This window comes from Hyperolius riggenbachi, chromosome 5 (genome assembly GCF_040937935.1).
Source record: "Hyperolius riggenbachi isolate aHypRig1 chromosome 5, aHypRig1.pri, whole genome shotgun sequence".
Classification (NCBI taxonomy): Eukaryota; Metazoa; Chordata; class Amphibia; order Anura; family Hyperoliidae; genus Hyperolius; species Hyperolius riggenbachi.
Genome location: NC_090650.1, coordinates 379,379,369 through 379,406,732, shown reverse-complemented (window position 1 = coordinate 379,406,732; position 27,364 = coordinate 379,379,369). Strand labels below are relative to the sequence as shown.

At 44.1% G+C, this 27,364-nt stretch overlaps 1 protein-coding gene across 3 annotated transcripts in view; it reads left to right on the top strand.

Moving 5' to 3' along the window:
• Positions 1-27,364, top strand: part of RUNX1T1 (RUNX1 partner transcriptional co-repressor 1) — a 205,417-nt gene that overhangs the window by 18,080 nt on the left and 159,973 nt on the right. The window contains exon 1 of one of the 3 annotated variants that reach the window (XM_068237639.1): positions 20,365-20,405. The exons of 1 other annotated variant lie outside the window; for it this stretch is intronic. Coding sequence is in view for 1 of the 2 variants with exons in the window: in XM_068237636.1 (XP_068093737.1) it covers positions 20,960-20,963 (4 nt within the window). In the remaining variant the exon portion in view is untranslated. Of the gene's footprint in view, positions 1-20,364; positions 20,406-20,425; positions 20,964-27,364 lie in introns of those variants that run through there. One more of the 3 variants, XM_068237636.1, reaches the window with a different exon arrangement.

Genomic DNA, 27,364 nt, shown 5'->3' with positions numbered 1-27,364 from the left:
TACATGTTATGTAAGTAGAGCAAGTATTTATCTACTTATATATGTGGTTCTTATTGCTATTTGGCAATAAGTAAAGTGTTTTTTTTCTGAGATAGTATGGTAAACAGCTCCTCTTTAAAAAAGAAGCTCTATTTTAAAACCTCTATGTTTATTTTGGTTTTGTGTTTTTGTGGGGGGTTTTTTGCATTGAATTCTACAAAACCCTCCTTGGGACAATCAATCCTGATCAGATTTCTACTATTCCGGTAGTGCCAAATCAAAATATTGATTTGTAGATTTTGACCTTGATTGGCATCTGGGCATTCTTGTTACATTGGTGGTTACATTTTTTTTGTTTTTTTGTTTTTTTGTGTATCCGTTTGTCCTTGTAGTATACTGTATATAGTGTATGTTCTTCATTTTTGTGTTTTTACTTTGGATGGTTAATTTGTTTTGTTATTTGATGCTATGTGTTGAGTCTCAGCACATACAGTATTTTAGTCTATGTGTTATATATGTTGTTAATTGCGTGTTATTTTAGCCTCTACTGTCTGTGTATATGTAGGTTAAATGGGCGTGTGGTTGTCACATAATTCCCGGAGCCCCAGGCCAGATCTTGACTCTATCTGCCATCACCTCTTGCTTTAAAAACATTTCCATGAGTGAGATTAGCAGAGCCTTTATCAGGAATTTGGGGCTGGTTACTCAGTGTGCAGCATGCAGTAGAGAGAACTGATAATTTATGATCTGGGCTAAGGACCAGTTAACTTGAAGCAGGACTTTATTATGTTGGAGCTAAGTAGGATATGAGTCACTCTGTGATGGCAGAACTTTGATTTACGAGGGATTTGGCTTCCTTCATCCCATCATTTATTTATCTGCAGATTGATCTGCTGATCTCTCACTTTCCACAACTCTCCCTGCAGATAAAAATAAATAAATAAAAAATAAATATATTTTATTTATTTAGTATTATATATAGCGCAGACATCTTCCGCAGCGCTGTACACTGTATATATATTAACTGGGCCTCAAATTCATTTATCTGAAAGTTTTAAAGAGGTGGGAGGAAACCAGAGTGCTCAGAGGAAACCCACACAAACACAGGGGGAAGATACAAATCCATGCAAATTGTGCCCTGGTCCAGATTTGAACTTGAGACTCTAGGGCAGCTAGGCAAGGGTGCTAGCCACTATGCCACCGCCAGCCTAATGTTTGCCACTTTTATAAGGGTTCACCTGTCTCCCATGGTTGACATTTTTTGCTGATAATTATGAGACATAAGTGAATATCCGCATATTTAAAAAGCGGAAATTTAAGTAGTGAGCACTTTACTAATTGCCAAATAGCAATCGTCAAGCGAAGAGCGTCTTTGACATCAGTGCAAAGGGAAGAGCATTTTTTATTTGTTTAGGGTCGCATTCACAGTGTGACGTTATGGTCCCGCATTATAAAGTCTTATAATGCAGCTTACCGCACTGCAATCCTACAGGCCGTTCACAGTGCGACCATAAAGTCGCGTTAAAAAATGTTGCATTGTGGTAACTCACTGCTTGCAGTGCGTTACCTCTTAACGCAGACACGTTGTGACTTTACCATTGCATTAAACCGCAACATCCCACAGTGAATATGCCCTTAAAGCGGATCCGAGATGAAAAACGAACTATAACAAGTAACTTGTCTATATATCTTATCTAAACTTTAGATAGTTTACACAGCAAATCTAGCTGAAAACAGCTTTAATAGAATATGATTATTTCTTCCTGTGATACAATGACAGCAGCCATGTTGTTTCTAAACATTTCACAGAGGCAGGCTTATCTGTATCTTGAGCAAAAAAAAACTAATCCCCCTTCCTCCTCCCTCCTGCCTTTGAAATCTCTGGCTAGTAATACCTCCCCCTCCTCCTGCCCAGACTGAATCCCCCATGAGCCCTTGCTACTGTCTGAAAGTGCCTTGGCTCTCTGAAAACCTATGGGCGTGGCTTGTTTCGTTTATAGGGAAATAGAGTATTAAAACAAAAACAAAAAAGTACTTGGCTTGAGGAATGCCCTATAAACAATAGGAAAGGAGCACAATTATGCAAAGAGTAAAAGTTCATCTCGGATCCACTTTAAACATCCATTATATTTGAGACTTTTATTATGGATTGCCACTTCAAAAAGTAGGGATGGGACGAATCCACAATTTCTTCGAATCCGAATCCGGATCCGAATCTAAAAAGGTTCTCGAATATCTCAAACCTTTCGAATCCCGAATCTAACGAATCCTGCACATAAGAATTGTGCGATCCATGGTATTGTTGCCCGCAGTATAGGTACCCAGGCATAGGTAGCGAGGTAAAGGTGCCTTCAGTATAGCTAGCTAGGTATGGGTGCCTTCAATATGGGTAGCTTTCAGTACAGATAGCAAGGTATAGGGGCCTTCAGTATAGGTAGCAAGGTATAGGGGCCCTAAGTATAGGTAGCAGGGTATATGGGCCTTCAGTATAGGTAGCAGGGTATATGGGCCTTCAGTAAAGGTAGCAGGGTATATGGGCCTTCAGTAAAGGTAGCAGGGTATATGGGCCTTCAGTATTGGTAGTGAACTAGGTATAGGGGCCTTCAGTATAGGTAGGTAGGTAAAGGGACCTTCAGTATAGGTATATAGGGTATAGGGCCTTAAGTATAGGTAGGTATGTAGGTAGGTATAGGGGCCTTTAGGTAGGTAGGTATAGGGGCCTTTAGGTAGGTAGGTATAGGGGCCTTTAGGTAGGTATGTAGGTAGGTAGGTATAGGGGCCTTTAGGTAGGTGGGTAGGTAGGTGTAGGGGCCTGTAGGTAGGTAGGTATAGGGGCCTTTAGGTAGGTAGGTAGGTATAGGGGCCTTTAGGTAGGTAGGTGTAGGGGCCTTTAGGTAGGTGGGTAGGTAGGTGTAGGGGCCTGTAGGTAGGTAGGTATAGGGGCCTTTAGGTAGGTAGGGGCCTTTAGGTAGGTGGGTAGGTAGGTGTAGGGGCCTTTAGGTAGGTAGGTAGGTAGGTATAGGGGCCTTTAGGTAGGTAGGTAGGTATAGGGGCCTTTAGGTAGGTAGGTAGGGGGGCCTGTAGGTAGGTAGATGGGTGGGTAGGTATAGGGGCCTTTAGGTAGGTAGGTGGGTAGGTAGGTATAGGGGCCTGTAGGTGGGTAGGTAGGTATAGGGGCCTGTAGGTAGGTATACGGGCCTTTAGGTAGGTAGGTATAGGGGCCTTTAGGTAGGTAGGTATAGGGGCCCGTAGGTGGGTAGGTAGGTATAGGGGCCTGTAGGTAGGTAGATGGGTAGGTAGGTATACGGGCCTTTAGGTAGGTAGGTATAGGGGCCTGTAGGTAGGTATAGGGGCCTTCCCCATGCCTCCTCCGCTCACCGCCAACCCCCCTTCCCGGCCTCCTCCGTCCCCCCCCCCCCGTGCCTCCTCCGCTCACCGGCAACCCCCCCCCCGCGGCCCCCTCCGTCCCCCGTGCCTCCTCCGCTCACCCCTGCATGAGTATCTACTCACCTTTCCGTGGAACGCAGAGCGGCGGGCCTCTTCGATACTTCCCTGTTCCCTCTAGTGGCCGGACCGGCTCTTACTGATGACATCATGGTAAGAGCCGGTCACTAGGGGGAACCAGGAAGTCGGCGAGAGGTCTGCCGCTCTGCGCTCCGCTCAGGTGAGTTGATGCTGGCGAACGGAGGAGGCGCGGGGGGGTCGGAGGAGGTCGGGGGAGGACGAGTGCGAGCGGGGGGGAGCGGCGTATGCGGCGATGCAGCGTCGGGATTCGGCGGATTCGAAAAGTGAAAAATGGCGTCGGGGTTCGAATCCACGAATCTCGAATATTTCCCAATATTCGAGGGATTCGTGGATTCGCCGGATTCGTCGTCCCACCCCTATCAAAAAGTCAATGTCAGCCAAATATTTTGGCTAATCTCAAGCTATATTCAATGGTAATTGAGCATATGTACCTATCTTTAGATGGTGATGTAAGAAGGGTAGAGTTAACATGCTATGCGAAGCTATATTTTTTTTATATATATTTATATCGTCTACCATAAATAATCCCTATTTGTGTGTTTTTTCTGCTCAGTGTATGCCTGTCAGTCTCATAACTTCTCTTCCTTGGAAATATTGATATTTCAGGATGCCGCTTGAGAAACCACAGCCATTTATAGACTGGCTTGCTGCAGTGACACTTATATTGCCATATATCATCTGCCTTTCCAGGTTAGCTTATCGCTGGGGCTGAATAGTGCAGCCTGGATGACACTGGGAATTACAATGGGCCACAGTTCAAATTTTAATAGACTGAGACACAGCCGAATATAGCAGTTTAATTGCAGCTGGGATTACATGGTGGGAAGGTGCTGATTCCTCCGCATTTTATGTCGTTTTAAACTGCCTTGGAATACATCAGCACAGACAATGTGATTTGTTGGGGCTGATTAATCAAGGCCTGGGCAAAGAAAACTGGGACAGATGTAGAACAGTTAGCTGCAGCAGCCAATCAAAATTCTTGGTTTATTTGACAGTTTGGCCTAGTTTTTGCTTGTTGTCTTTACAAAGTGGCTGCGTTGGTTAATATTCTCACTTTGCAGCATTAGTGTCCCAGATTCCAATCTCAGTCAGGACAATGTCTACATGGAGCCTGCATGTTGTCTCCATATTGGTTTGGGTTTCCTTCGTCCAGTCTTGTTTTGGGTGATGTGCGTAACTCCACCCCCGCTTAAGGTGGCCACTAACGGTCCAATTTCTAGCGAAAAATCGTTCGAGCGATCAGAAATTCTGATCGGACGAAAAATCGTTAACTACACCATCAACTAACCAATCATTGCTTCCTATCTATCACGACCACCAAGAAAATCCAAATTTTCGTTCGCCAAAAATTCATTCGGGCGACATTTTTTTCACTCGTTCATAATCGATTGTGTCCACCAATGGAGATTATTTACAACCAATCCGATCAGAATTTCTGATCGCTCAAACGATTTTTCGCTAGAAATTGGACCGTTAGTGGCCAGCTTGAGTGACATGTTTCCTGCCGGACAGAAAGACGTAATTGAATTTTGACCAATCAGCGCATGCGTGGCGCACCGCTACAGCAACACTCTAAATAGATTGATACGGTACCATTGACTCCAATGCAATTGTATGTGGAGCGATACCGCTCACGGAGGCGTATCTACTGGGGTGCAGGCATGGCATGTGGCATGGGCACCTCTTACTGGGGATGCTGCTCTATAGCACCCTTGGTGTTGTCCATACACATACTAGTTTTTATCTGGGGGACATTCTGCTGCCTGGTTATATCTTTTAGGGGTGGGGGGGGGGGCAAGCTGCCTAACTGATATTTGGGGGATATATGCATAGGCTGACCTATTACGATACTCCATTCTTACAGGCCATGCTTTGCAGACAACCACTTAAACCAAGACTACATGTGAAGATATTTGGAGGACGCGCCCCTTTACAATCCCCACTCCGTGTTTGCCATGGGAACAGTTTTCCCTAGATCATACACCCCTGACCGCTCGTACCTCCAGGCAATGCACTGCAGAGTCTGTGTCACCTCTGCACCATCGGAAGTTTTTCCGTAGCATCGCTTGCACCGTGGGTAGTGTGGCTAGTCTCATAGAGAGTAATAGACACTGGGGCGGGGGAGCATACCACAAAGCGAAGAAACACAACCTGTGTGAACGGGACCAAATTATTAGCCCAGAGGATGGAATTGGTGGAAACACCTGAGATTTGGAGAAGCCAAGTTCGATGCTGTCCTGCTGTAACCCACAGTTCCTAGTATTTGCCAAAGTTCAAAAAAATGGTCTTGGCCTTTAAAATTGGAGATAGGTTTGATGCCAATCTGAACACACTAAGCTTTTTATTTTTTCCAAGCAAGTTCAGCCAATGCCGCACATACATCTTCCACAGGCCAAACGCTTCAATTCAGATAAGACAAGCGATAAAAGGAAGAGGAAAAAATGCAATCATTTTTATTTTGTGTTTTTCAATTTGTGCCGGATAGGAAGAGCTATTTTGTTAAACTGCTACATCTGCTGCAATATGAATATTGAGCCTCTACCACTAAAATAGCACCCTGTAATTTAGGAGCCTGTGTAATCTTTTGTTAATGCAAGTGGTTTTCGAACAACATCAATTTTCTATTCTGAAATTCCTTTGCCTAATGCGAATTTTTGGCTCTCACCACTTATCTTGGGTGGATAAAAATGTTATTCTACAATTAGAGCGCAGCGGATAAGGCAGATTCGCTGCTGCACTCTGGATACCATTAGAGACACAAGCAATAAATCACAGGGCATAGTTCACATATTTTATGTGGCATGTGGGCATTTTCTTGTTTGTGTATCTTTCCCTCCCCGTAGTTGTACGCTTGCTTTCGAGGCTACTAATCTCAGATGTTGTAGCAGAGGTACGGTACCTATTTCTAACTGACTATAAAGGAATATACAATATGCATACATGTGAATGTGAAATATATGTGGAGATTGGGACTATACAGGATTAGTGTGGTAGAGCACAATATCTATGTTAAGGTGGCCATACACTTAAAGATTCGCAGCAGATTCGACCATCAGATAGATTTCTGTCAGATGCCTATCAGGTGAATCTGACAGGAATGTATCTGATGTGTGCCACACAGTAGGATTCGAATTTCAATACATTTCAGAATGCAGTGTTGCACCATCCGATCCAATGCAACTCTATGGGCCATCGATCGGCTGCCAGCAGCTGTTCGACCCAGATTTTCCGCCTGGACCGATCGAGCAAATCGATCGAAATCGGCCACAAATCGATCGATCATGCTTTTTTGCTGCATCAAATTCTAGCCGATTCGATCAAAAAGGTTGAATCGTCTGTCGATAGATGGCTAAAATCGACCAGTGTATGGCTAGCTTTAGTGTGCTATTAGAGTATATTCCCCTTTAACATATAGCATGTCAAACATCCAGATTTATACTTTTTCTGCCCTGAGGCAAGGTTTCTTGTTCCTCTCTATACATGTGCAACAGTGCCCCTCCCATTCCATGCGCAGCCCCCTCTTCCGTGTGTAGCGTCCATGTATAGCAGTCCTTATCTTTTAGATACAGCTCCCTTGAATAGCATCTCACCTCTTCCACGCGCTGCATTCCATTTGCAGTCTCCCTTTTCCATGTGCATTTGCAATCTCGCTTTTCCATGTCCTGCCGCCCCCTTGGGCACTACCACTCAAGGCCCGGGCCTTTGTGTTCTTCCTAGAAATTCAGCTCTGAAAACAGATTTTACATATAAACAAGCCCTAAAGCTTCACACAAGGCAAGTCACCCGGCAGGGATCAGGACTCGATCCCTAGGAGGACAGTGGCTGGCTTACGCTGTCCAGAGATGTCGTTAGCCTCCGGGCTAGTCCTGCACTTTGTTGATATGCAGCACACGAGGAGCGTCACATGGTGGACAGGTGCTTGGCTAGCATTCAGGCGAGTCGGTCCACAGGGCGGAAGGCATTGGGGGCCTCTGTAGTACGCTAGATTCTCGGCAGAGGTGGTTGCTATCGGCCTTACCTAGGTTTCATCTAGCATGTGTTCGAGGCTTAAAGAGGAGCTGTCAGCCATACTATCTCAGAAAAAAACACATATATAAGTAGATAAATACTTGCTCTACTTACATAACACATGTATTGCACTGTCCACGTTTTGATTTTAGTGATTTTTCTACGGTAAAAAAAAGAGAAAATCCTTCTTAGCATTTCCCATTTTAACTGTGGCTATTTTGAAGCCAATCCTGATGTATTTTCCTCCCTTACTCCCGTCTGCCTAATTGTGTATGCATTGCCTGCCCTCCACTATAGAAAGTGCATTGTTTCAGCATGAGAAATATTGGCCAATCAGAGAGGAACAGAGGTGTGGGAGGGAAAACAGGAGGGAAAGAGGCTTCAACCAATCAGGCAGCATTAGTTAAGTCTGAGGAGAAAGTAGAGAAGCAAAACAGGCCAACCCAGCATGCCCTGCAACTTCCTTTTTGTGTACCAAATTTTGTGTGCACCAAATAAATCAGGTAAACTGCGGAATAATCATTTATCAACAAGAAAAGTAATAATGATTTTTAACTTTTGGATTGCCTGGTTAGCATCCCTATTACTTGTTTACCAGATAAAAATAAACAATTGATTTTTGATTTTATGCCCGACAGCTACACTTTAAGAGACCCTATAACTTTTATTCTAACGTTGCATACACACACAAAGAATGTCACTGTCCACCACACAAATCTCTAATCAGAGTGTCTCTCCAATGTGTCTGCTGCATCGGACATCTCATACATAGCATTGCTACATACAGTATGACATCTCCAACTTTCATCCAGTCTCCAGAATTATTGTGCACCACACAAAAGTGCGTTCAGCTCACCATAACAGAGACAGCAGATCTGTTCACAATGGAAATGTATGAACAGAGTTTGTAATTAAAGGACAACTGAAGGGAGAGGGATATGGAGGCTGCCATATTTATTTCCTTTTAAGCAATACCAGTTGCCTGGCAGCCTTGCTGATCCTCTGCCTCTAATAAATTAAGCCATACACCCTGAACAAGCATGCAGCAGATCTTTTGACAATGGAAATGAATGAACATGGTGCTATTTTAAATAGATCAGCAGGGCTGCCAGGCAACTGGTATTGTTTAAAAGGAAATAAATATGGCTCCACATTCTTCTCACTTCAGCTGTCCTTTAACACAGGATCCATCAACTTGTCAGTTTATCCACTGCTCTCCATTGCAAAATAAATGGACCATCGTTTTGCAAGTTGATCTGAGCCTTACGATTGTTTCACCATACAAAATCGCTTGCATCATTTGTAGACAACAGGTACACTTTAAAGAAAGCTGCACATGCTGGCAGGAAATTATGACAACATGACAATTATAGCTCCCAGTCATTAGAAGCACTAATTACACTTCAAATGAGAATCTGCAGTCACTTGAGGTGGATTGTTTACCAGACAAAAGACACACAAAAGAAGATGTTATTTGGTAAACATATACAGTAATGGGGTTTGTGGCCTGCAGGCTGATGCCTTCCAGCCATCTCTAGTCTGCAGTTCACTTCTTCCATAGCAGCCACTGCCAGCAATATTAAATCAACTAGCATCGAAAGAAAGGAAATTCCTTTGGGTGCATACCATTGTCTTATCATGTGAGCAATCACAAATCTGCCTAAAGCTAGGCATAGACATTTTATGGAGGTCACAGGCATGGGCACAATGCAACCAATGAAATCAGCTGCATCAGTACATTATTGCATGTTGGAAGTTGACTCTTTCTAGTGTTGGACAGACTGAGGATGATTTGAGACATCTGTTACAGTTTTATTGATGTTGTGTGTATCCTCTGGGAGATCCCTCTCACTCCCTGACCTGGTAAAGCCCAGGCCATTCCTGAGAGCGCTGCATCCAGCCCATTACAGAGTGCATTCTCCAGATGTTTCTCAGAAAAATCCAGCAGTGCCTCAAAGGCTTACCCACACTGTATAAAGACCTTCAAGGGAACCAAGCACCACTGTTTTTCCTGATTTCTAATAGCTAAAGGAGCCGCCATGTCCCATCCTCCCCTTCAAGCTGCCTATTATTTATCCAGGGGAAGTTGTGAATATAGCATCTGTGACTTCTGTAAACTCTTTCAAGTACAGTGTCCAATCTAACCTCCAACCCCCCCCCCCCCCTTCCCCAATAGCAAACTGACTTCTTATACTGGGGGCACATATGCTTGGCAACCTATATTGAGGGCACCTGCACATGAGATCATATACTGGGGCACCTATACCTGGCTACCTACCTATACTGAGTCTGAGGGCGTTTTTCTTTTCTTGGGGGGGGGGGGGGGGGGGCACGCGCAATGTGGCTATAATGCGTGGTGCATTATAGCCACAATTGTCGGTGCTGTGCTATCATTCTAAATGGGAGAGCGTGGGGGGGGGGGGGGGGGGCTGCTAACTGTCCCACTAATTGTTTTTATTAATATTCCTGAAAGGTTCTAGCCTTCATTTTCAAGTATATTCAGGATAATGCACTCTTTCCATCCATCCGTGGTTATTAATAGTATTTTTTCTATTATACATATGTGACTTGTCACGGAGATCTGAGCATTTGGCATGATGTGTCATGACATCAAAAAGGATGGGAACCACTGTCCTAGGAGATATCCTAGGAGAAAAGGTGAATTGCATATGGGCCTGTGTGTGCGCATGCGCGAAGAGGATAAAGGGGGGGGCACAAAAATCAGGTTTCGCTCAGGGCGCTGTGAAACATAAGGCCGGCCCTGTGTAGTAATAGGGGTTGGTTCAGAGGGGAATAGGGTGGGGATATGGGCTGGTTCAGAGGGTAATAGGGTAGGGATAGGGGTTGGTTCATACAAAAATAGGGTTGGTTCAGAGGGTCCACGTAGTAGGGCCTTCATCAGCTGCTGCATTGGCTCTTCATTAAAGACATAGGGTATGTGGTAATGACTACCACTTATTATTAATAATAGTAGGTGCAGCACTAGAAACAAAAAACACTAATTAGTATGCTATTCTTGTTGCAGCAACACTCCAGCTCATAAACTTAGAACCAGCGCATCATTTGCGTTGTGGATCAGCTTGCTGAAGATGCCTACAAGGTTTAATGTATTCAGAAGCCATTTGTTTCACCCAGCACAGGCGCTTTGAAGTCAGCCGTTGAAGTCACTTCATCTATCTGTGCGCAGTAGTGGGATCAGCTGACAGAACATTGACCGAATCATATCTGCAGCTGGGCAATTACAATGCACCCTAAGATCTGCGAGCTCCAGCCCTGAGCACAGATGCCTTCAAAGTTCTGTTTGTCTTCCATGTGGAAGTCGCTGCCACAGAGCAGATGCCTTCATTTTGAAGAAACCAGCCTCTGGATATAATTGGTTCTCTCTTCCCCCGTCCTCTGGGGACAGCCTATCGCAGATTAAATTAGATAAAAAAAGAAAATGAACACAAAACAAAAGCTTTTTATGGAGTTTTCACCGGGACAGCTTCCCCCGTTCGAAGAATTGGGCGTCTTTTTTTTAACAACGCTGCGTTTTCTTTGGTCCACAGCTGCATAAATTAAATACATACATCACTATGGCATGTGAAAGGGTCCGTCATTATTAATTCATTCTCCTTTCTGGTTATAGTATAGAGATTATTATAGTTAGTTATTAAGCATTAATGGTGCATGCCATTAAGTTTGCCTTTGCATTGGGATTTTGTAAAGCGTTTATTTTTAACAACCGTCGTGCATTTGCTGATAGTTAAAGGAGATGATAAGGCAGACAGGATGTAAGATAATCAAAATAAAACGCTGTACGCAGCACGGCTGTAGAGCTAATGGATCGCTCCCATTAGAGAGACGGCCATTTAAGGGAGATGTGCCCTGGATCAAAGGCTTTGTGATCTGCATTGAGGAACATGGGCCTGTGTGTGCTGCTGGCCACTACATGCGGGCTTACTTCAACTAGGACAGGATATTGTTTTTAAATGAGAGGCAGTAGAAGCAAATGCATAGCAAATGTCACCTCCTTACCTTGCAGTAACAGAGGAAATACAGCAGGGGTCCCCAACCTTTTTAAGCCCGGGGCCCACTATCCCGACCAAACTTTTCTCTGGGCCTCCCCGGGGAAAGGGGGGGGCGTGGTTAGTGGCGGCGGCAGCCCCCCTCTTTTCCCTGATTTTGAGCGTAGTATATACTGTAGGTAAGTAGGTATCTAGGTATAGTTGCCCCCAGTATAGGTAGCTAACACAGTTGCCCCTGTATAAGGACTATAGTTGCCTCAGTATAGTTAGTTAGGTAGTATAGTTACCCCAATATAGTTAGTACAGTTACCCCAGTATAGCAAGTACAGTTACCACACTATAGCTAGTACAGTTACCACAGTATAGCAAGTACAGTTGCCACTGTATAGCAAGTACAGTTACCACAGTATAGCAAGTACAGTTACCACAGTATAGCAAGTACAGTTACCACAGTATAGCTAGTACAGTTACCACAGTATAGCAAGTACAGTTAGCCCAGTATAGCACGTACAGTTAGCCCAGTATAGCAAGTACAGTTAGCCCAGTATACCAAGTACAGTTAGCCCAGTATACCAAGTACAGTTAGCCCAGTATACCAAGTACAGTTAGCCCAGTGTAGCCAGTACAGTTAGCCCAGTAGTTACCCCAGTATAGATGCCCCAGTGTAGCTAGCAGAGGTGCCCTCTCCCCCCCACGGCCGCCGCTCCTGTTACCTTATGAGCAGGCGTCCGCTTCCTTCCTTATATTCCTCCAGCCGCGGCGCTCCTCTTCGCAGCATGTCGTATTACAGCAGCGCTTCCTGCGCGGCTGCTGTAAGGAAGGAAGGAGGTGGGGTAGCGGCTTCCTGTAGCGGCGATACGCATCACCGTTACTATGGGAACCGCTGTCCCGGCTCCCTTGGCTCCTTACAGCAGCCGCTGCTGTAATACGACATGCTGCGAAGAGGAGAGCCGCGGCTGGAGGAATATAAGGAAGGAAGCGGCGGCCGTGGGGGGAGAGGGAGAAGCCGCGGCCCCCCAGAAATCTGCCCAAGGACCCCCAGGGGGCCGCGGCCCCCAGGTTGGGGACCCATGATATACAGTATAAACCGATATAAAAAGATCAGTGTCTGATTTAGTATCTGCTTCCTGTGGCCAAGAGTTATGATTTTAGGTAACCAACGTAAAGGACCACTATCGCTAAAATAATAAATAAAAATTTTGAATACATGTAAACCTATAGATAAGAAGTATGTTTCTTCCACAGTAAAATGAGACATAAATGACTTTTCTCCTATGTTGCTGTCCCTTACAGTAGGTAATAGATATCTGACAGAACCAACAGATTTTGGACTCTCCTCATGGGGGGTTCTCTGGGTTTTGTGCCTGGTTTGTCTATGCCTAAAAACAGCCCTGTGTACAGTACACACCAGGAGATGGAATCGTGAAATGACCGACAAATAATCATTCCACGATCCATGTAAAAAATCTGTAGCAAGTTTGTTGTGAATGATGGCAGAAGACTGCATCACAGAAAGCTAAACGGTTGTTAAAGAGAAACTATAACCAAGAATTGAACTTCATCCCAATCCCTAGCTGATATCCCCTTTCCTATGAGAAATCTTTTCCTTTTCACAAACGGATCATCAGAGGGCTGTGTATGGCTGATATTGAGGTGAAACTCCTCCCACAGTGTGATGTCAGGACCATGGTTCTGACATCACACTGTGGGAGCTTTGTTGCATTGTGGGAAATAACAGCTGTTTCCAACTGCCAAAAAAGCAAGCAGCATCTCCTTCCAGTGAATCTGCAGCCGGGGCTCCCCATTGGTCCGCTGTCTGAAGATTCAAAGATGCTTTGCCCGGGCTCCTTCTATGCGGACAGTGTAGATACACTGTAATTACACAACGGATTTTGCGGCGAGAGGCGTCGGGTGATCTGCGGCGGTATGTATGCCAACAGGGGTGCCGGTGTAGCTACATGGAGGGCTTCTACAGTGTGCGGCGACCCGACGGGGAGCTCTGGGGGTCTCCTTATTAAAGGAGACCCCCAGATGCTGCGGAAGCGACGTGTGTTAGCCGGTTTAGACCTGCTTTTTGCAGGTCTAAGCTAACGCTCATGTCTGCCAGGAAATATCGCTTCCCGGAGGCATGATAAGGGTAATTGGATAACGTGTTAAGAACTCGCTGGGCGATTATATCGCCCAAGCGAGTTATTTTGCACCTGGGGGGGTCTAATGTTTTATAAGATTAGGCGATGCCCCCATCGCCTAAGTTAAGACCTCACTAGCCAGTGCTTAGCACTGGCGAGTTCATCAATAGAATATAGCCCTAAATCTCTTTAATAGTAGTCCACTATTAACCACTTGCCGACCGCACGCTTATACCGTGCGTTGGCAAAGTGGCAGCTGCAGGACCAGCGACGCAGTACTGCGTCGCCAGCTGCAGGCTGATTAATCAGGAAGCAGCCGCTCGCGCGAGCGGCTGCTTCCTGTCAAATCACGGCGGGGGGCTCCGTGAATAGCCTGCGGGCCGCCAATGGCGGCTCGCAGGCTAAATGTAAACACAAGCGGAAATAACCCGCTTTGTTTACATTGTACGGCAAGGCAGATCGGCGATCCCCGGCCAATCAGCGGCCGGGGATCGCCGCCATGTGACAGGGGACGTCCTGTCACTGGCTGCACAGGACGGATAGCGTCCTGTGCAGCCTCGATCGCCGGGGGGGGAGCAGGTAGGAGAGGGAGGGGGGAATTTCGCCGCGGAGGGGGGCTTTGAGGTGCCCCCCCGCAACACCCAGGCAGGCAGGAGAGATCAGACCCCCCCTGCACATCATCCCCATAGGGGGGAAAAAAGGGGGGGCAATCTGATCTCTCTGCCTGCAACCTGATCTGTGCTGGGGGCTGCACAGCCCACCCAGCACAGATCACTCAAAACAGCGCTGGTCCTTAAGGGGGGTAAAGGGTGGGTCATCAAGTGGTTAACATGTGAGAAGTGCCTGTTGTCCTTTCGTCCTATCTAGACCAGGGTCATTCAGGGCTGCTGTATCAATGCAACAAGCATGGTTCCAAACACATTTATTGAAAATACTCGTAAAAGCGCAATTTTAAAAAGTAAACGGCTCTTAAGGTGCTCATTAACGGCACAATTTTTTCATCAGATGCAATCTTTCTACGCACTTTTTATGATCGAATTATACAGAAATCTGTGGAAAATTGATGTGAAAGGATTCTTTAGTTGATTGGAAAAGAAAATTTAATCGATCCGAAAGTTGGATTTTAGAAATATATCTGAAGAGAGAAAATGCCATTTGACCCGTTTATGGGAACAATCAATAATTACCTTCTGATTACTTACGGTCGTAAAAAAGTGTGTCAATAGATCGCATCTGATGAAAAAATGACACTTTAATGGCAATCTTAATAGTGTTACGGCAGTGACTTTCCTATGCGTCCTGCTGCTTTCTTTATATGACTAATGCTGCTTTAAAGTAGTACGTTACTAATTTAATATTTGGAATGGTAGATTACTCTATAACTTCCCTATTAAATCACTGCGTGTCTATGTAATGTTTACTCTGAAAACATAAAACTCCAGCATTTACAGAGCAGAGGTGACATTAATCAGAGACTTTAAACCCAAGCGCTGGAGAGAGCCACCTGCAGTTCATTGACTACACCTGGACCCTCCCCTCCAGAGGCTGCCACACAGCTGGCTGATCTATTGTGTTTTTATGTGTGTCATTGTATTTATGGGAGCATGAGTGCAACTTTGCGTTTGTTATTATTACCATATGACCTGCACCACCAAGAATGCCATATAAATATAAAATATGATGATCCACGCTCCCTGCTCAGCCCTTAAACTTTCAGCTCCGATCCAGACCTTGTCCAGGCTCCAGTTCCAGCTGCAGTCGTGGATAACACATTGTGGTGTTCGCTTGTTCAGGCAACACCTTGGGATTAATTGCTATAATGTTTTGCTATACTGATAGTAATATCGCTTAGCCCTGCGCTGCTGGGGAATAGACACTTTAGAATACTTGGAGATAGAAAACGAGCCACGTAGATCAACACGTGCAGATGTGCACTCAACCCATTCAAGTGGTAGAAAATCCACTGGTTAATTTGTTCCACCAGGAGAATTATGTCACAGTTCAAAACCACATTTATTAAATGATCAGCGTACCCCAGGTTGGTTAGGTCGTCCAATGATCTGTCATGCTGCCTTGGAACTTCAGTGGTGAGATCTCTCACCATTGGTTCCAACATCAGAGTTGTTCCTGCCCACTTTTTGGTGAACCCAGTTCTCTTGTTGTCTTCAGGCACAGATCTAAAGATAATATCACCTAATAGCTTATCAGTCAAGAGTTCTCAAATATCACTTGTGTGAAATGAGGGTTCTGTGGCAAAAAATTCTGTGTCAAAATTTTCACTGCAATACCAGAGAACACAACGGCTTTATTTCAGACTCTGTGGGAGTGGCTCAAGCTATGCCTAGATTGTATGATCCCCAGTGAACAGAATAGAAGGTGATGATACAATCCAGGCACAAGCAGAGTGGGGCACAGACTAAATCTCTCTGAAAAGATTGCAGCCTATACTGCAAATAGTCTCTGAATCAGGAAGTGGCCTCTATGTGGGCTCCTAACCAGTTACTTTACAGGTAATTCATTTGATATTAGCTAGTCAAGGCTCTGACAATCTTAGCAATTCACTTCCTACGCAGATCTAGGAAAAAATTCTGATTGGAATGGAAGCAGAAGCATGGAGTGGAAGTCTAACCAACAGAGTCCTCAACATGAGGAATAATTAACATAAACATGTGTATCCTGAGTATTTTTTTATGTCCTGCAATGAGCTGTTACTGGTCCTCTTGGAATAAAGAGATAAATATGACGCCACTTCTCCCGTTTTTCATCCTGTTAGAGTTGCAGTTTACATTTTTGTTCAAGGGAGCCTTAGGAAAACAGAATTGTTTTATTAAAGTGCTAATTTGATAAAAGACGCATCGTATCGGGATAAATGAATACCAAATGGTGGCAGAACGCCATTGGGAAATATGTTTGGACCGTGAAGCAATTCCGCAATGGATAATGGCAATTGATTTCTTATGTGGCTGATTCATGGACTCATATTGTTTGCATCCTGTTACATCCTGAAAAATAAAGCAACGTAAAAATGATTTGCCAACAAGTTTTCTTGCTCAGATGAAGTTTGGCGAAGGCCTGGAGAGCAGTTGCAGACACATAATGAGCAGCTCCTGTCTGAGGGGAAGACTGGGACAACAACTCAACAACTGGTGACGTCACTGGAATTAACAACTCAACATTCTTATAGATCCAAGGTTTTCTGGTTTTGGTAGAGATGAAAAGGAGATTTTGCCACTCCCCCTCACACTATTTTCATATTTGATGCAGCCCTTCCAGAAATCCAGATCCATCCAGCCAGGAGATAGTGTCCCCAAGCCAGAGAGTAGCTATCACCTTCCACCGCCTCCCTTTACTGCTGAAAGATTTCTCTTTGTAGCCAGCACTGCACTGCAGCTCGGCAGATTGTCATCATGACACTGAGGGACTCAGACACTTGACAAAGGCAACAACTGAAACCTGGATCGGGATGTGTATAATGTTTACATGCATATAAACAAGTTTTACAACGTAAGTGTTTGAATACTTGCACAGGCACCAACTACAGGTGCAGGCTGCACTATTGTGTCCACTTTCTCACTCCGTATCAAGGAAGTACAGGCGGCCCTCTCCTGGATCTGACACACGGAGGAGTGATGTTGGAGCACACTGGCACTGCACGGACTTCCACTTTATTCAGAGATCGGATTGATCACCAGAGGGGTGTGAGCAAAAGCCGGAGTCATGCCAAGTTTTCCTGCATCAAAAGCATGGCAATCATTACAACTGGATGAAGAGACTATGTTGGAGCATTACAGCTACTAAAGTCCCACTGAACCAATGAATTTCTGATTGGTTGGTACAGCATTAACAAGAAACTGTTCCACTATTTTCTACAGTTTTTTTTTACTGTTTTCAGTAGTGAGGCGCCGGAGACTTCATCATTAGTTTGTACTGTTTTCGCATATGGGCTTGAGGACCAGCCTATTATCCCCTGGCTGCTCTGCAACTCATCCTTACATTCAGGGACGTAACTAGTGGGTAGCAGAGGGGCCCCAGCAACTACTTTACTCCCTATTACTAATTCTACAGGGTGCATTTCTCTATGTTTTCCTTCTGTCCTGTGCAAGAGTTCAGGTCCACTTTAAAGGCTACCCAAAGTGACATGTGACATGATGAGATAGACATGTGTATGTACAGTGCCTAGCACACAAATAACTATGCTATGTTCCTTTTTTTTCTTTCTCTGCCTGGAAGAGTTCAGTTTCAGGTATGTAAGTGGCTGACTCAGTCCTGACTCAGACAGGAAGTGACTACAGTGTGACTCTCACTGATACGAAACTCCCCTTTTTATCTCTTTCTTGCTCTCAGAAGCCATTTTCTGCTAGGAAAGTGATATATAGTTGAAATTTCTTATCAGTGAGGGTCACACTGTAGTCACTTCCTGTCTGGAATGAGTCAGCCACTTACATATCTGATATTTAACTCTTTCAGGCAGAGAAAGAAAAAAGGAATACAGCATAGTTATTTGTGTACTAGGCACTGTACATACACATGTCTATTTCATCATGTCACATGTCACTTCTGGTATCCTTTAAAGGCAGACAGCAATTTTAGGAAAAAAAAATATCTGTGCATTTCGGCAGACCAAGGCCCAATTCATTTCTCATTTGAAAATTATGAATAATGCAGATTTTAAGTACCATAAATGCCAAAACTGCTTGAGTAGTTCTACCCATCCAATCTTTACATTTAGAACTTATTAAATGTAGCACACTAAGATTTATTTCCCACCATCTCCTTCCTTTAGTTCATCATAGATTTTAGAATTCCTCTCTCAGTGATGACTTGCAGAATGCCGGACTCACACGGGTCCTAATTGTTTTGCGTTCTTCCACATCTGCATAACTGTTGAGCGCCATGGGGATCTCATAAACAGCGATTTCTCACCGAAAGGATAGCCTTTTCCAATGACATTAGGGTCGTGTTTCGCAGTCATCGTGGATGTAGTAATGTTTAACGAAGTTCTTTCTTTCGGCACGAGATACGATGGCTGCCTGAATTCAGACAGAACCCTTTCTCAAATGATTGCGTTCTTTAGAAAAAAAAAGAAAAGAAATATATTTTGCATATGGTTAGGACTGATAAAAAAGAATTTTGTGTTCCAGTGATTACATTCCCATCTGTGATTAAGGCTCCCCGTCTACATCTGGCTTTCACATTATATTGCTGTAACAAGAATCCTTTATAAAGCAGGCTCCACTCTGTATTTTGTATTAGATGCAGCCGCAACTACTGCACAGGATTTAGCTCTCACATGTGTTGCTCATTACTTCATACCATTGAGAAAAAGTAATATTTGTTTGGGAACGGCTGTTTCTGCCCATTTCCATAGCAATGCAACATGTTGAGATCTGGCTGTTTTTTCTTCTGTCTCTCTCTCTTTTTATGGTTGTCTTTGAAAGTTCCAGATTGTTTGGGACATATCTTTGGGTGAGTTACGGCAGTTCGGCGGGTCTATCGCTTGACATTTCAGGTAGAGTGGAAAGCAGAAACAAAATGGGGCATTGTGGGGGGGAAGTGACAGCTTCAACATATGTGGCAGACTCACAATGCCCCATAGAATATATGGAAAGAGGTAGACGATAGAACAGTGTTTTTACTGCTTTGAAAGCAAAGGATTGTTCTAAAGATGTTTTACAGATAGGAATCTGTATTTGGAAGCAAACCACAGGCAGGGTGAGGTTGATTCTTGGTTATAGTCATTCGGGCTTCCCCGTCTTCTTCAGCAAGGATCCAGCAATGAGATCCCCGAAGTGCGGCTGAACTGCGCCTGCGCAGTAGCCCACACCCACTCAGGCTCCGGCATAAAAAGCCAAGCACGATTGGGTCCATGCTACTGCGCAGGTGCAGATGTTTGCCAAGCCGGTACGTGCTACTGCACATGAGCAAGCCATGGACACGTTTTTCAGGGTTTTCAGTGTTAGAATGGGCTGGTGGAGGAGGGTGGGGGAAGGCTATGGAGGATCCAGAGACTTCCCCCTCCCGAGGGGCACTTTTTTCCCCCTGCAGGTACACTTTAACCTCTTAAAGTAAAGATACATGGAAAGGTGGGAACTGCTCAATAGGCTAATTTATTGTGCAACATATGCATGGTACACACGTAACATAAAAGTATGGCAGCCTCCGTAGAAGCGCAGTGTGCGCAGAATGGCTATCAGTTTCCTTTGCTCTGCACCCAATGCAACTGCTCGTCTGCCTGGATTGGTATGTGTACATTACAACTTTGAATACCACATCTGAATGTGTTTATGCTACCTGTGTACCACTGCATATGTTGCACAATAAATTAGCCTATTGAGCAGTGCCGACCTTTCCGCGTATCTTTACTTTATGAGATTACCTTCACTCATGGTCAGAGCACACTGGGGCCATCACCCAGTCTGGTGGGCATTCTAAGGTACCTCCCATACGCTGTCTGCAGCTGCAGTGCCAACAGTCTTCCATATTTTGTTTTATTACACATTAAGCTCTGTACTGGCCTTAAAAGAGGCTTCTTCTTACCAGAGCAGTGCTGACAAGGTCATAGTCCAGTACATTATATGAAATCTCTGTTGCCAAAAGACATCGATCCACATTCATGTAAAAGGGCAAGATGACATGTTAACGACTGTCCTACAGTGACAGTTATCTTACAGTGACAGTTGGATTAAAGTGACAGTTGGATGTATAACAGAACCTCTGTAGCACATTGGCAGCAGCATACAATGGGCAGATGACTCAGGTACCCCTCAGAGCAGAGCAGTGTCACCAGCATGAAGTGTGAAGTCATTTATCCAATGTTCATGGCAGGTTCCGTGTGTCACTGCAGAAGCTTCAGTATTAATGGCACATTTTATTTGCCTTGAATGTTATAAACATCTAGCTTCGACAATAATCATAATTATTCACGGCATCGCTGACCTCTCAGTACTGACACCGTTCAGTATAGGGAACTGCACCAATACTCATGGTAATGAGCTGTAAATTGTCACTTGAACAAATTGCCTTGCTGTAAATCACCCAACAAGTGTGTCCTGTTTATGGCCCTGCAAGTGTCAAACTGAACACCTCAACTGTTCTGTGTACTTAACCCGTCATCCATCATTAGTCTACTGCTGTCATCAGAATACCAATCCATGTGCACTGCAGACACGCAGCCTTGTGAGATTAACACTGAAGGAAGAGCCTTACAGACAAAACCAATGTTAAGGAGGGCCAACAGGACTTCAACCTGGTGTTCCTATGGAGTGACAGCCCTGCACTTACTGTCCTTTCCAGTAGTCATTCAGCACTTGAATGTGTGAGTAGTCATGTGGAACAATTAAAGTGGTCACCATACAATAAGGGCTCATTCACACCTAGGGCATTTTGCGTTTTGTTTTGAGCGCTGGCGATTAAAAAAAAATGCCCTTAAATCGCTTGTGCAACGAATTATTATGGGATAGTTCATATCAGCGTGTTTCGTCTGCTTACCGCTCAGCAAAGTGCTGCCTGTACCATTTTTAGGGCGCTTTTGCTGCAATGGAAGGTATAGGAAAAACGCAAAACGTTCACAAAATCGCTTTATGCGGAGATTGCATTTGCGCTTTTCAGAATAATTACATTGTATTTATTCTTTTCCGGGTCAAAGAGTTCACTTCCCGACTTGCGTCAGGAGTCAACAAATCGCTCTGCTCTTTAAAAAAAGCCCCCGGAGAGAGGAAAAAATCACTCACAAAATCACAAAACGCTGGCCTCAGCGATTGCGATTTTAGATGTGAACAAAGCCTAACAGAATACCCAGAGAGCTCAAACTGACCCATAGCCACTAGGAAAGTAAAAAGAGGGGTCCAAAAGAGTCTGAAAAGTCTAAAACAGGTTGTCTGTTTAAAATAACTTTTAGCATCCTGCAATTGAAAAAGTCCAAAAAGTAGGTGAAAAAGTACTCTCAAAATTCTTTTGAATGTTTTCTTGCTTGGTTTAAAATTTTATTGATGGTATGAAAATATTGCCTAGGAAAAACTTAGAAGAAAATGTCAATTGCATATGGCCCCTTCTATTTTAAGAAGGCAAAATGACATTCCGCATACAAAGAGGCCCAGTGCAAACCAAAACTGCTAGCAGATCCTCAAAACGCTAGAGGTTTTTGAAGCAGATTTTCAGAGCGATTCTAGGCATGTTTAGAGAGGTTTTCTAAACTTGCCTAGCGTTTTCAGGAGAGTTTTTGTGTAGCAGATTTCATAATTTAGGGATGGTCGTAGTCAGCCAACTTCGCTACGCTGGAACTACGCGTATTTTTATGCAAATCAGCTTTGCAAACTACGGCTACGAAATCAGAAACTTCGCTACATTTGCATTCCGTAGACTACGCGTTAAAATACGCAAGCTTCGCGTAGTGCAAAGCGTAGTTGAGGCGACCGCTTATGCCCTTATGCGGAAACATTTTTGCAATAATCTGCTACCTATGTGCATATATAAACTAATATAAGCGTACATTCCACCTTCCAATGCGGAATTGTATGCGTATAAAAGGGCAATAATATTTATGCGCATGCACAATGATCCATATAGATGCAGTTACCGCACGCGTAGTTGAATTCGCAATACATACGTCAACTACGCGTAGCGGACGAAGCTTCGCATAGTGGGACTACGACTACTCGGAAATGCGTACGCGTAGTTCTTAAACTTCGCCTACGAACTACGATGCGTAGTTGCGTACTACGACGCGTAAATTCGCGCTGGCGTCGTTTACGAGCAACTGTTACAGTAAAGCTGTTACTGAACAACTTCTGTAACAAAAACGCCTGGAAAACCGCTGATCTAGCGTTTTTCAGAGCGGTTTGCGCTTTTCCTATACTTTACATTGAGGCAGAAACGCTTCTGCAAACCGCAAAAGTGCTGCAGGACCCACGTTTGCGGTTTGCTAAAAACCTCAATCCGCTGGTGTGCTCCAGCCCATTGAGATACATTAGCTAAGCGTTTTCACAGGTGGAAGCGGTTTGCGAAACGCTTCAAAAACCGCTCGGTGTGAACCAGGCCAGACAATGATGGAGAAAACACATCTGACCATTACTGTTTAGAACTCCCGTCTCTCCTACCGGCTTTGCGGTGTCTGTGCACGGAGCAGTGTGTCACGTGACCTGACGCGGGTCAGGTGACTTGCTGGAAACCATGCATGGAGGATGCTGGGAAGCCGCTAGGAGTGAGAGGAAGGTTAGACACCCAGGGCCATACATATGCAATTCACTTTTTCTCCTGAGTTTTCTCCTAGGTGAAATTTTCACAATTTGTAAATAAAATGCCCTTTATACCACCAGCAAGCAAACAAATACTTTTGACAATAATTTTCACCTACTTTTTGGTACTTTTTCCTTTGCAAAGTGCTAAAAAGTTAATTTAAATTAAAGATAAAAAATATCTCCTAGGAGAAAACTCAGGAGAAAGCGGGGATCACCTGATCAACCAGAAGTGAGCTTTTTTTTACAATCGTCTACACTCTTTTGTGACTACGTGGTTTGACACGATCCCTTCCTGTCCACTCATTTCTCTGAGGAATATTACAAAAACTCTACAGTTTTAAATATTTAAAAGGACCCTGAGAAGAGCGATTCATTGAGGCTTCCATACTGTAAACAGTACCAGTTGCCTGGCGGTCTTGCTCATCTTGGTGGTCAGTAATGTCTGAATCACACACCAGAACCAAGCATGTACAGTCAGCTGATCTTGTCAGATGTTTTTCGGAATCATCTGATCTGCTGCATGCTAGTTCAGGGTCTACGGCTAAACGTATTTAGAGGCAAAGGACCAGCAGGACAGCTGGGCAATGTGCATTATTTAAAAGGAAATAAATATGTCAGCCTCCATATGTGTCTCACCTCGGGTTCCCTTTCATTAAAGGAGTAGAATGTTTTGTACCTTTCTTTGCATCTGCAGTACATTGCCTGTGTTTTGCTGTACATCCCCCAGTATCTTCCGCTGTGTGTTCCTTTGATTAGTTGTGTGGTTAAACTGTAGTAGTGATGCCATAGCGAGCGGCTACGCTTGCTGTGAAATATGATCCGCGGCTCATGTGACAGAGAGCGCTCTGCAGCTCACAGACAGTTATGTCATATACATTCCTCCTTTCTATAACACTGGAAACAGTTTACACATCAGCATAAGACACTTTTTAATCGTAACCATTAATGGAGTGGAAATAGAATGCGCTGGATTCAGCAGCGGTTCGAATGCTGAACTTTGGCAGCAATTAGGTTCATATTGTCCAAAATTCAAACATAATTGATTACATTTTAATATCATTCAAGGTGCCCTTTACAGTGGACCTGGACTCTTGTACAGGACAGAAGGAGAGTTTAGCTTGTCTAATTCCCCCTCATCTGTGACTAATCACAACTGTAATTTGATCTCTCAGCTGTGTCAGCTGGCTGCATTGGCAGAGCAGCTGATTTTTTAAACACAGGATGTTAACAATATGTGTGCTTCCATGAAAACAGGAAGTAGACACACTACAGATTTATTGCAGGATTTGTATCAGCTGTAACAAACAAATGTTTTTCTTTACATGTTATTATGCTCTTGCTTATTTTTTAGAGCTATTTTTAGTTCTGAGTTTAGGTCCGCTTTAAAAAGCATTTTTTTCCTTCAGTATTGAATGGAATGGGATGAGTGAGAATCCATGTCAGGTTTTTTATGATATTGGTTACATTGTGCCCTAGTGGCATTCAGTGAGCTGAACTTCCTGTTCCCCCTGTTTACGATGTATGAGCCTAATAAATCGACCAGAAAGCCTAGTAGGACCTGGGCCTAAATTTACTTTTCACCCAATCGGATGATTTCCAAGAATAGGATGTGGATTCTGTTGCAGGCTGATCCAGAACAATCGATAACTGAGTCTTCAGTCAGTTGTTCAATCTGTCATTGGACGTGCTGACATGAGGGCATATGTAAAGAGACTCTGTAACAAAATTTTCATCCTTATTTCTTCTATCCTATAAGTTCCTATACCTGTTCTAATGTGGTCTGTCTTACTGCAGCCTTTCCTAGTTGCACAGTGGCTGTATTATCTCTGTTATATGATCTAATCTTCTCTCCTCTGCGGGTCTGTGGGGCTCAGGCAGTCAAGCTGGAATGTGCTGTGCTGCTTGTGATTGGATAGAAGCTATACACACCCTCTCCAGGCCCTCTGCACACTCTGTATGACTCACACACTGAGCTCCTCTCAGCCTATCACTTGCTATGTCTTTTGTTTGTAAACACTGCATAAAACTGGCAATTACAAGCCAGGATTGCAGCAGGGAGAGGCAGAAACAGCACAGAGGGGCCCAGGAGAACATAATGATTAGAATGGTATGCTTTTTACTGTAAGAATTTTATAGTACAGATTCTCTTTAAAAGAGTGGCTGTCGCAAGTGGGGGGCAGGAACAGGAATTTGCTATATAAATATATACAGCACGGTAATTTTATTTGGGCTACCCCCTTCTTAGTAGAGGTCAGCCAATTGTTTTATGTTTTATCGAGTCAACATTCCCACTTCCACACATAACATCTTGGGGCGACTCCTCGCTCCCAGTGATCCGTGTGTACCCATTGATTTATGTCCCCATTGCCTTCTTGCAGCATATTGCTTTCTCCATGTTACAAATGCCATTACAAATTATTACAAATGCCTGGGGGCCATAGAGGAACATAAAAAAAGACTAGTGAACATGCCAGGGTCAACCAGACCCTCCTTGTTCCTGGACCCCATAGCAACGTCTGTGGCTGTTATGGTTACTGATATATCCCTGGGTTGAATATGGATTGAACACAGCTGTTTATGGAATGGAGGAGGTGGCCAAAGATAGTCTGGGTAGCTGGAAGTATATATGTGGGCCCTGATTATTTAACATAACTAAAAAATGTGGGACATATAGAGACCTATTTTAAAATTAAAAAGTGGGTGACATACATTTCTGGGGGCACTGACTATTTTTTGGGGGCAATTTTGTATTCTTGGATTTACAACCCCCTTTAATTGTACTTTAAGTCTTTCTTTCCCCATTGATTAGTCAGAGAAACGTATTGCTTAAAGCTCAGCAGTTACAGGAAAGTCAGATTTCTTCATGCCGACGTTTCCACTGCAGGCCCTCGTCAGATTTATCTTCCTGCTCTGGGATGGAGCGGTGGTCTATGGCAGCTTTAATGGGCTGCGCCCCACACAGAGCTCTGAGAATAACGCGACTGCGCTGGCTGATCCCAGGTCAGTATGATGCGTGAAATCAATTTATTTGAATCTCTTTGCCTCTATAGGAATTTGGCTGTTTGCCAGTTGTTTTCATTTAATGTCCTTTGTGTTGAACACAGACAAGCAGGATTGCTTTTGTGTTCGTTTTCTCCCCCCCCCATTCTGTCCTCCACCGAGTGATGCCTGTTCGAGAACACATTACACTTACTGATCTCCGAGATGTAAAGGGAATGTTTTTTTTATATTACAGTAAAAGATTAGGTTGAAATTAAATTGAAAATGAATACACTGGTAAACTATCAGCCAATTTACAATTCACAAATCATTTTGCGGCGTTCTTGACAATAATAGCGATGTAGGGAAGGCAGGCAAGGGCGCAGTAGTTCGCTGTATAGGTTTTCAGGCAATAAAAGGCTGGTATTGTGGTTAGGAATCCTGCTGAAATCCATGTGCACTTCATGATGAGCCATAATAAAAGCAAGAATGTCACTAGCCATTTCATAGGCAGGTATAAGCATATATATAATATATGTATAGTAATGTGTATTACTGTGTTTCACTTGATGCAGAGCCGAATCATCCACAAGGCAATTCTAGGCAGTTGCCTAGGGCATGAATAGAGTCTAGGGGCCTGGCCTGTACAATAACGGGCACTAGGCAACTGTCTGTGTGCAGCTCGCACGCCCGCGAGCTTATGCACACGGTTACGACTGCAGCACTAACGGACATGGCCCGCGCACGCACAAGGCCTGTCCGCGACCGCTGCCCATATGCCGCTCATGCATGCCAGGCACCTGACGCACGGACAAAGGGACACAGGAAGACGCAGGGACAGGGGAATTATTATACAGGGTTCAGTAAAATTCCTCTCTAAACTGTACCAGTTTTCATGTGTCAGATTATAAATAACTGGAGTCAATAACAGTGTTAGATTTAGATCAATTTCTTATTTAAAGGTTGGAGGTTGCGCCTGTTAACTGAATACTCTGAATAAACTGCACATGTGCAGCGGTAAGTAGTCAATCGGATGATATGGGTGCCTTTCTGTTTATGTGAGACCTGATCTCTTCCTCAAAGGATGACACTGTCTGCAAACCTTATACTGATAAGAAACCCCTTAATCTGTGAATAACAAGGTGGTAATTACTTTACTGAGATGGAAAACAGGAAAATGCCTGATGGGTGTGTCAGCTTCCTGTTTACTCCAGGTATGTTGGGAGAATTACAGTGCTTCCTGTTGATGCAGCTACTCTGTCTAGTGTTACTGGATAGTCCAAAATTTAAAGGGAATCTGAAGTGAAACTAAACTTATGATATTATGAATTGTTTGTGTAGTACAGCTAAGAAATAGAACATTAGCAGCAAACATATCAGTCACAAAGTGTTCCCAGTACAGGAAGGGTTAAGAAACGTCACTTGTTATCTATGCAAAACAGCTTCTCTGAGCTCTCCAACTAATTTAGTCAGAGAGCAATGCTATTTTCTGAAGCACTTA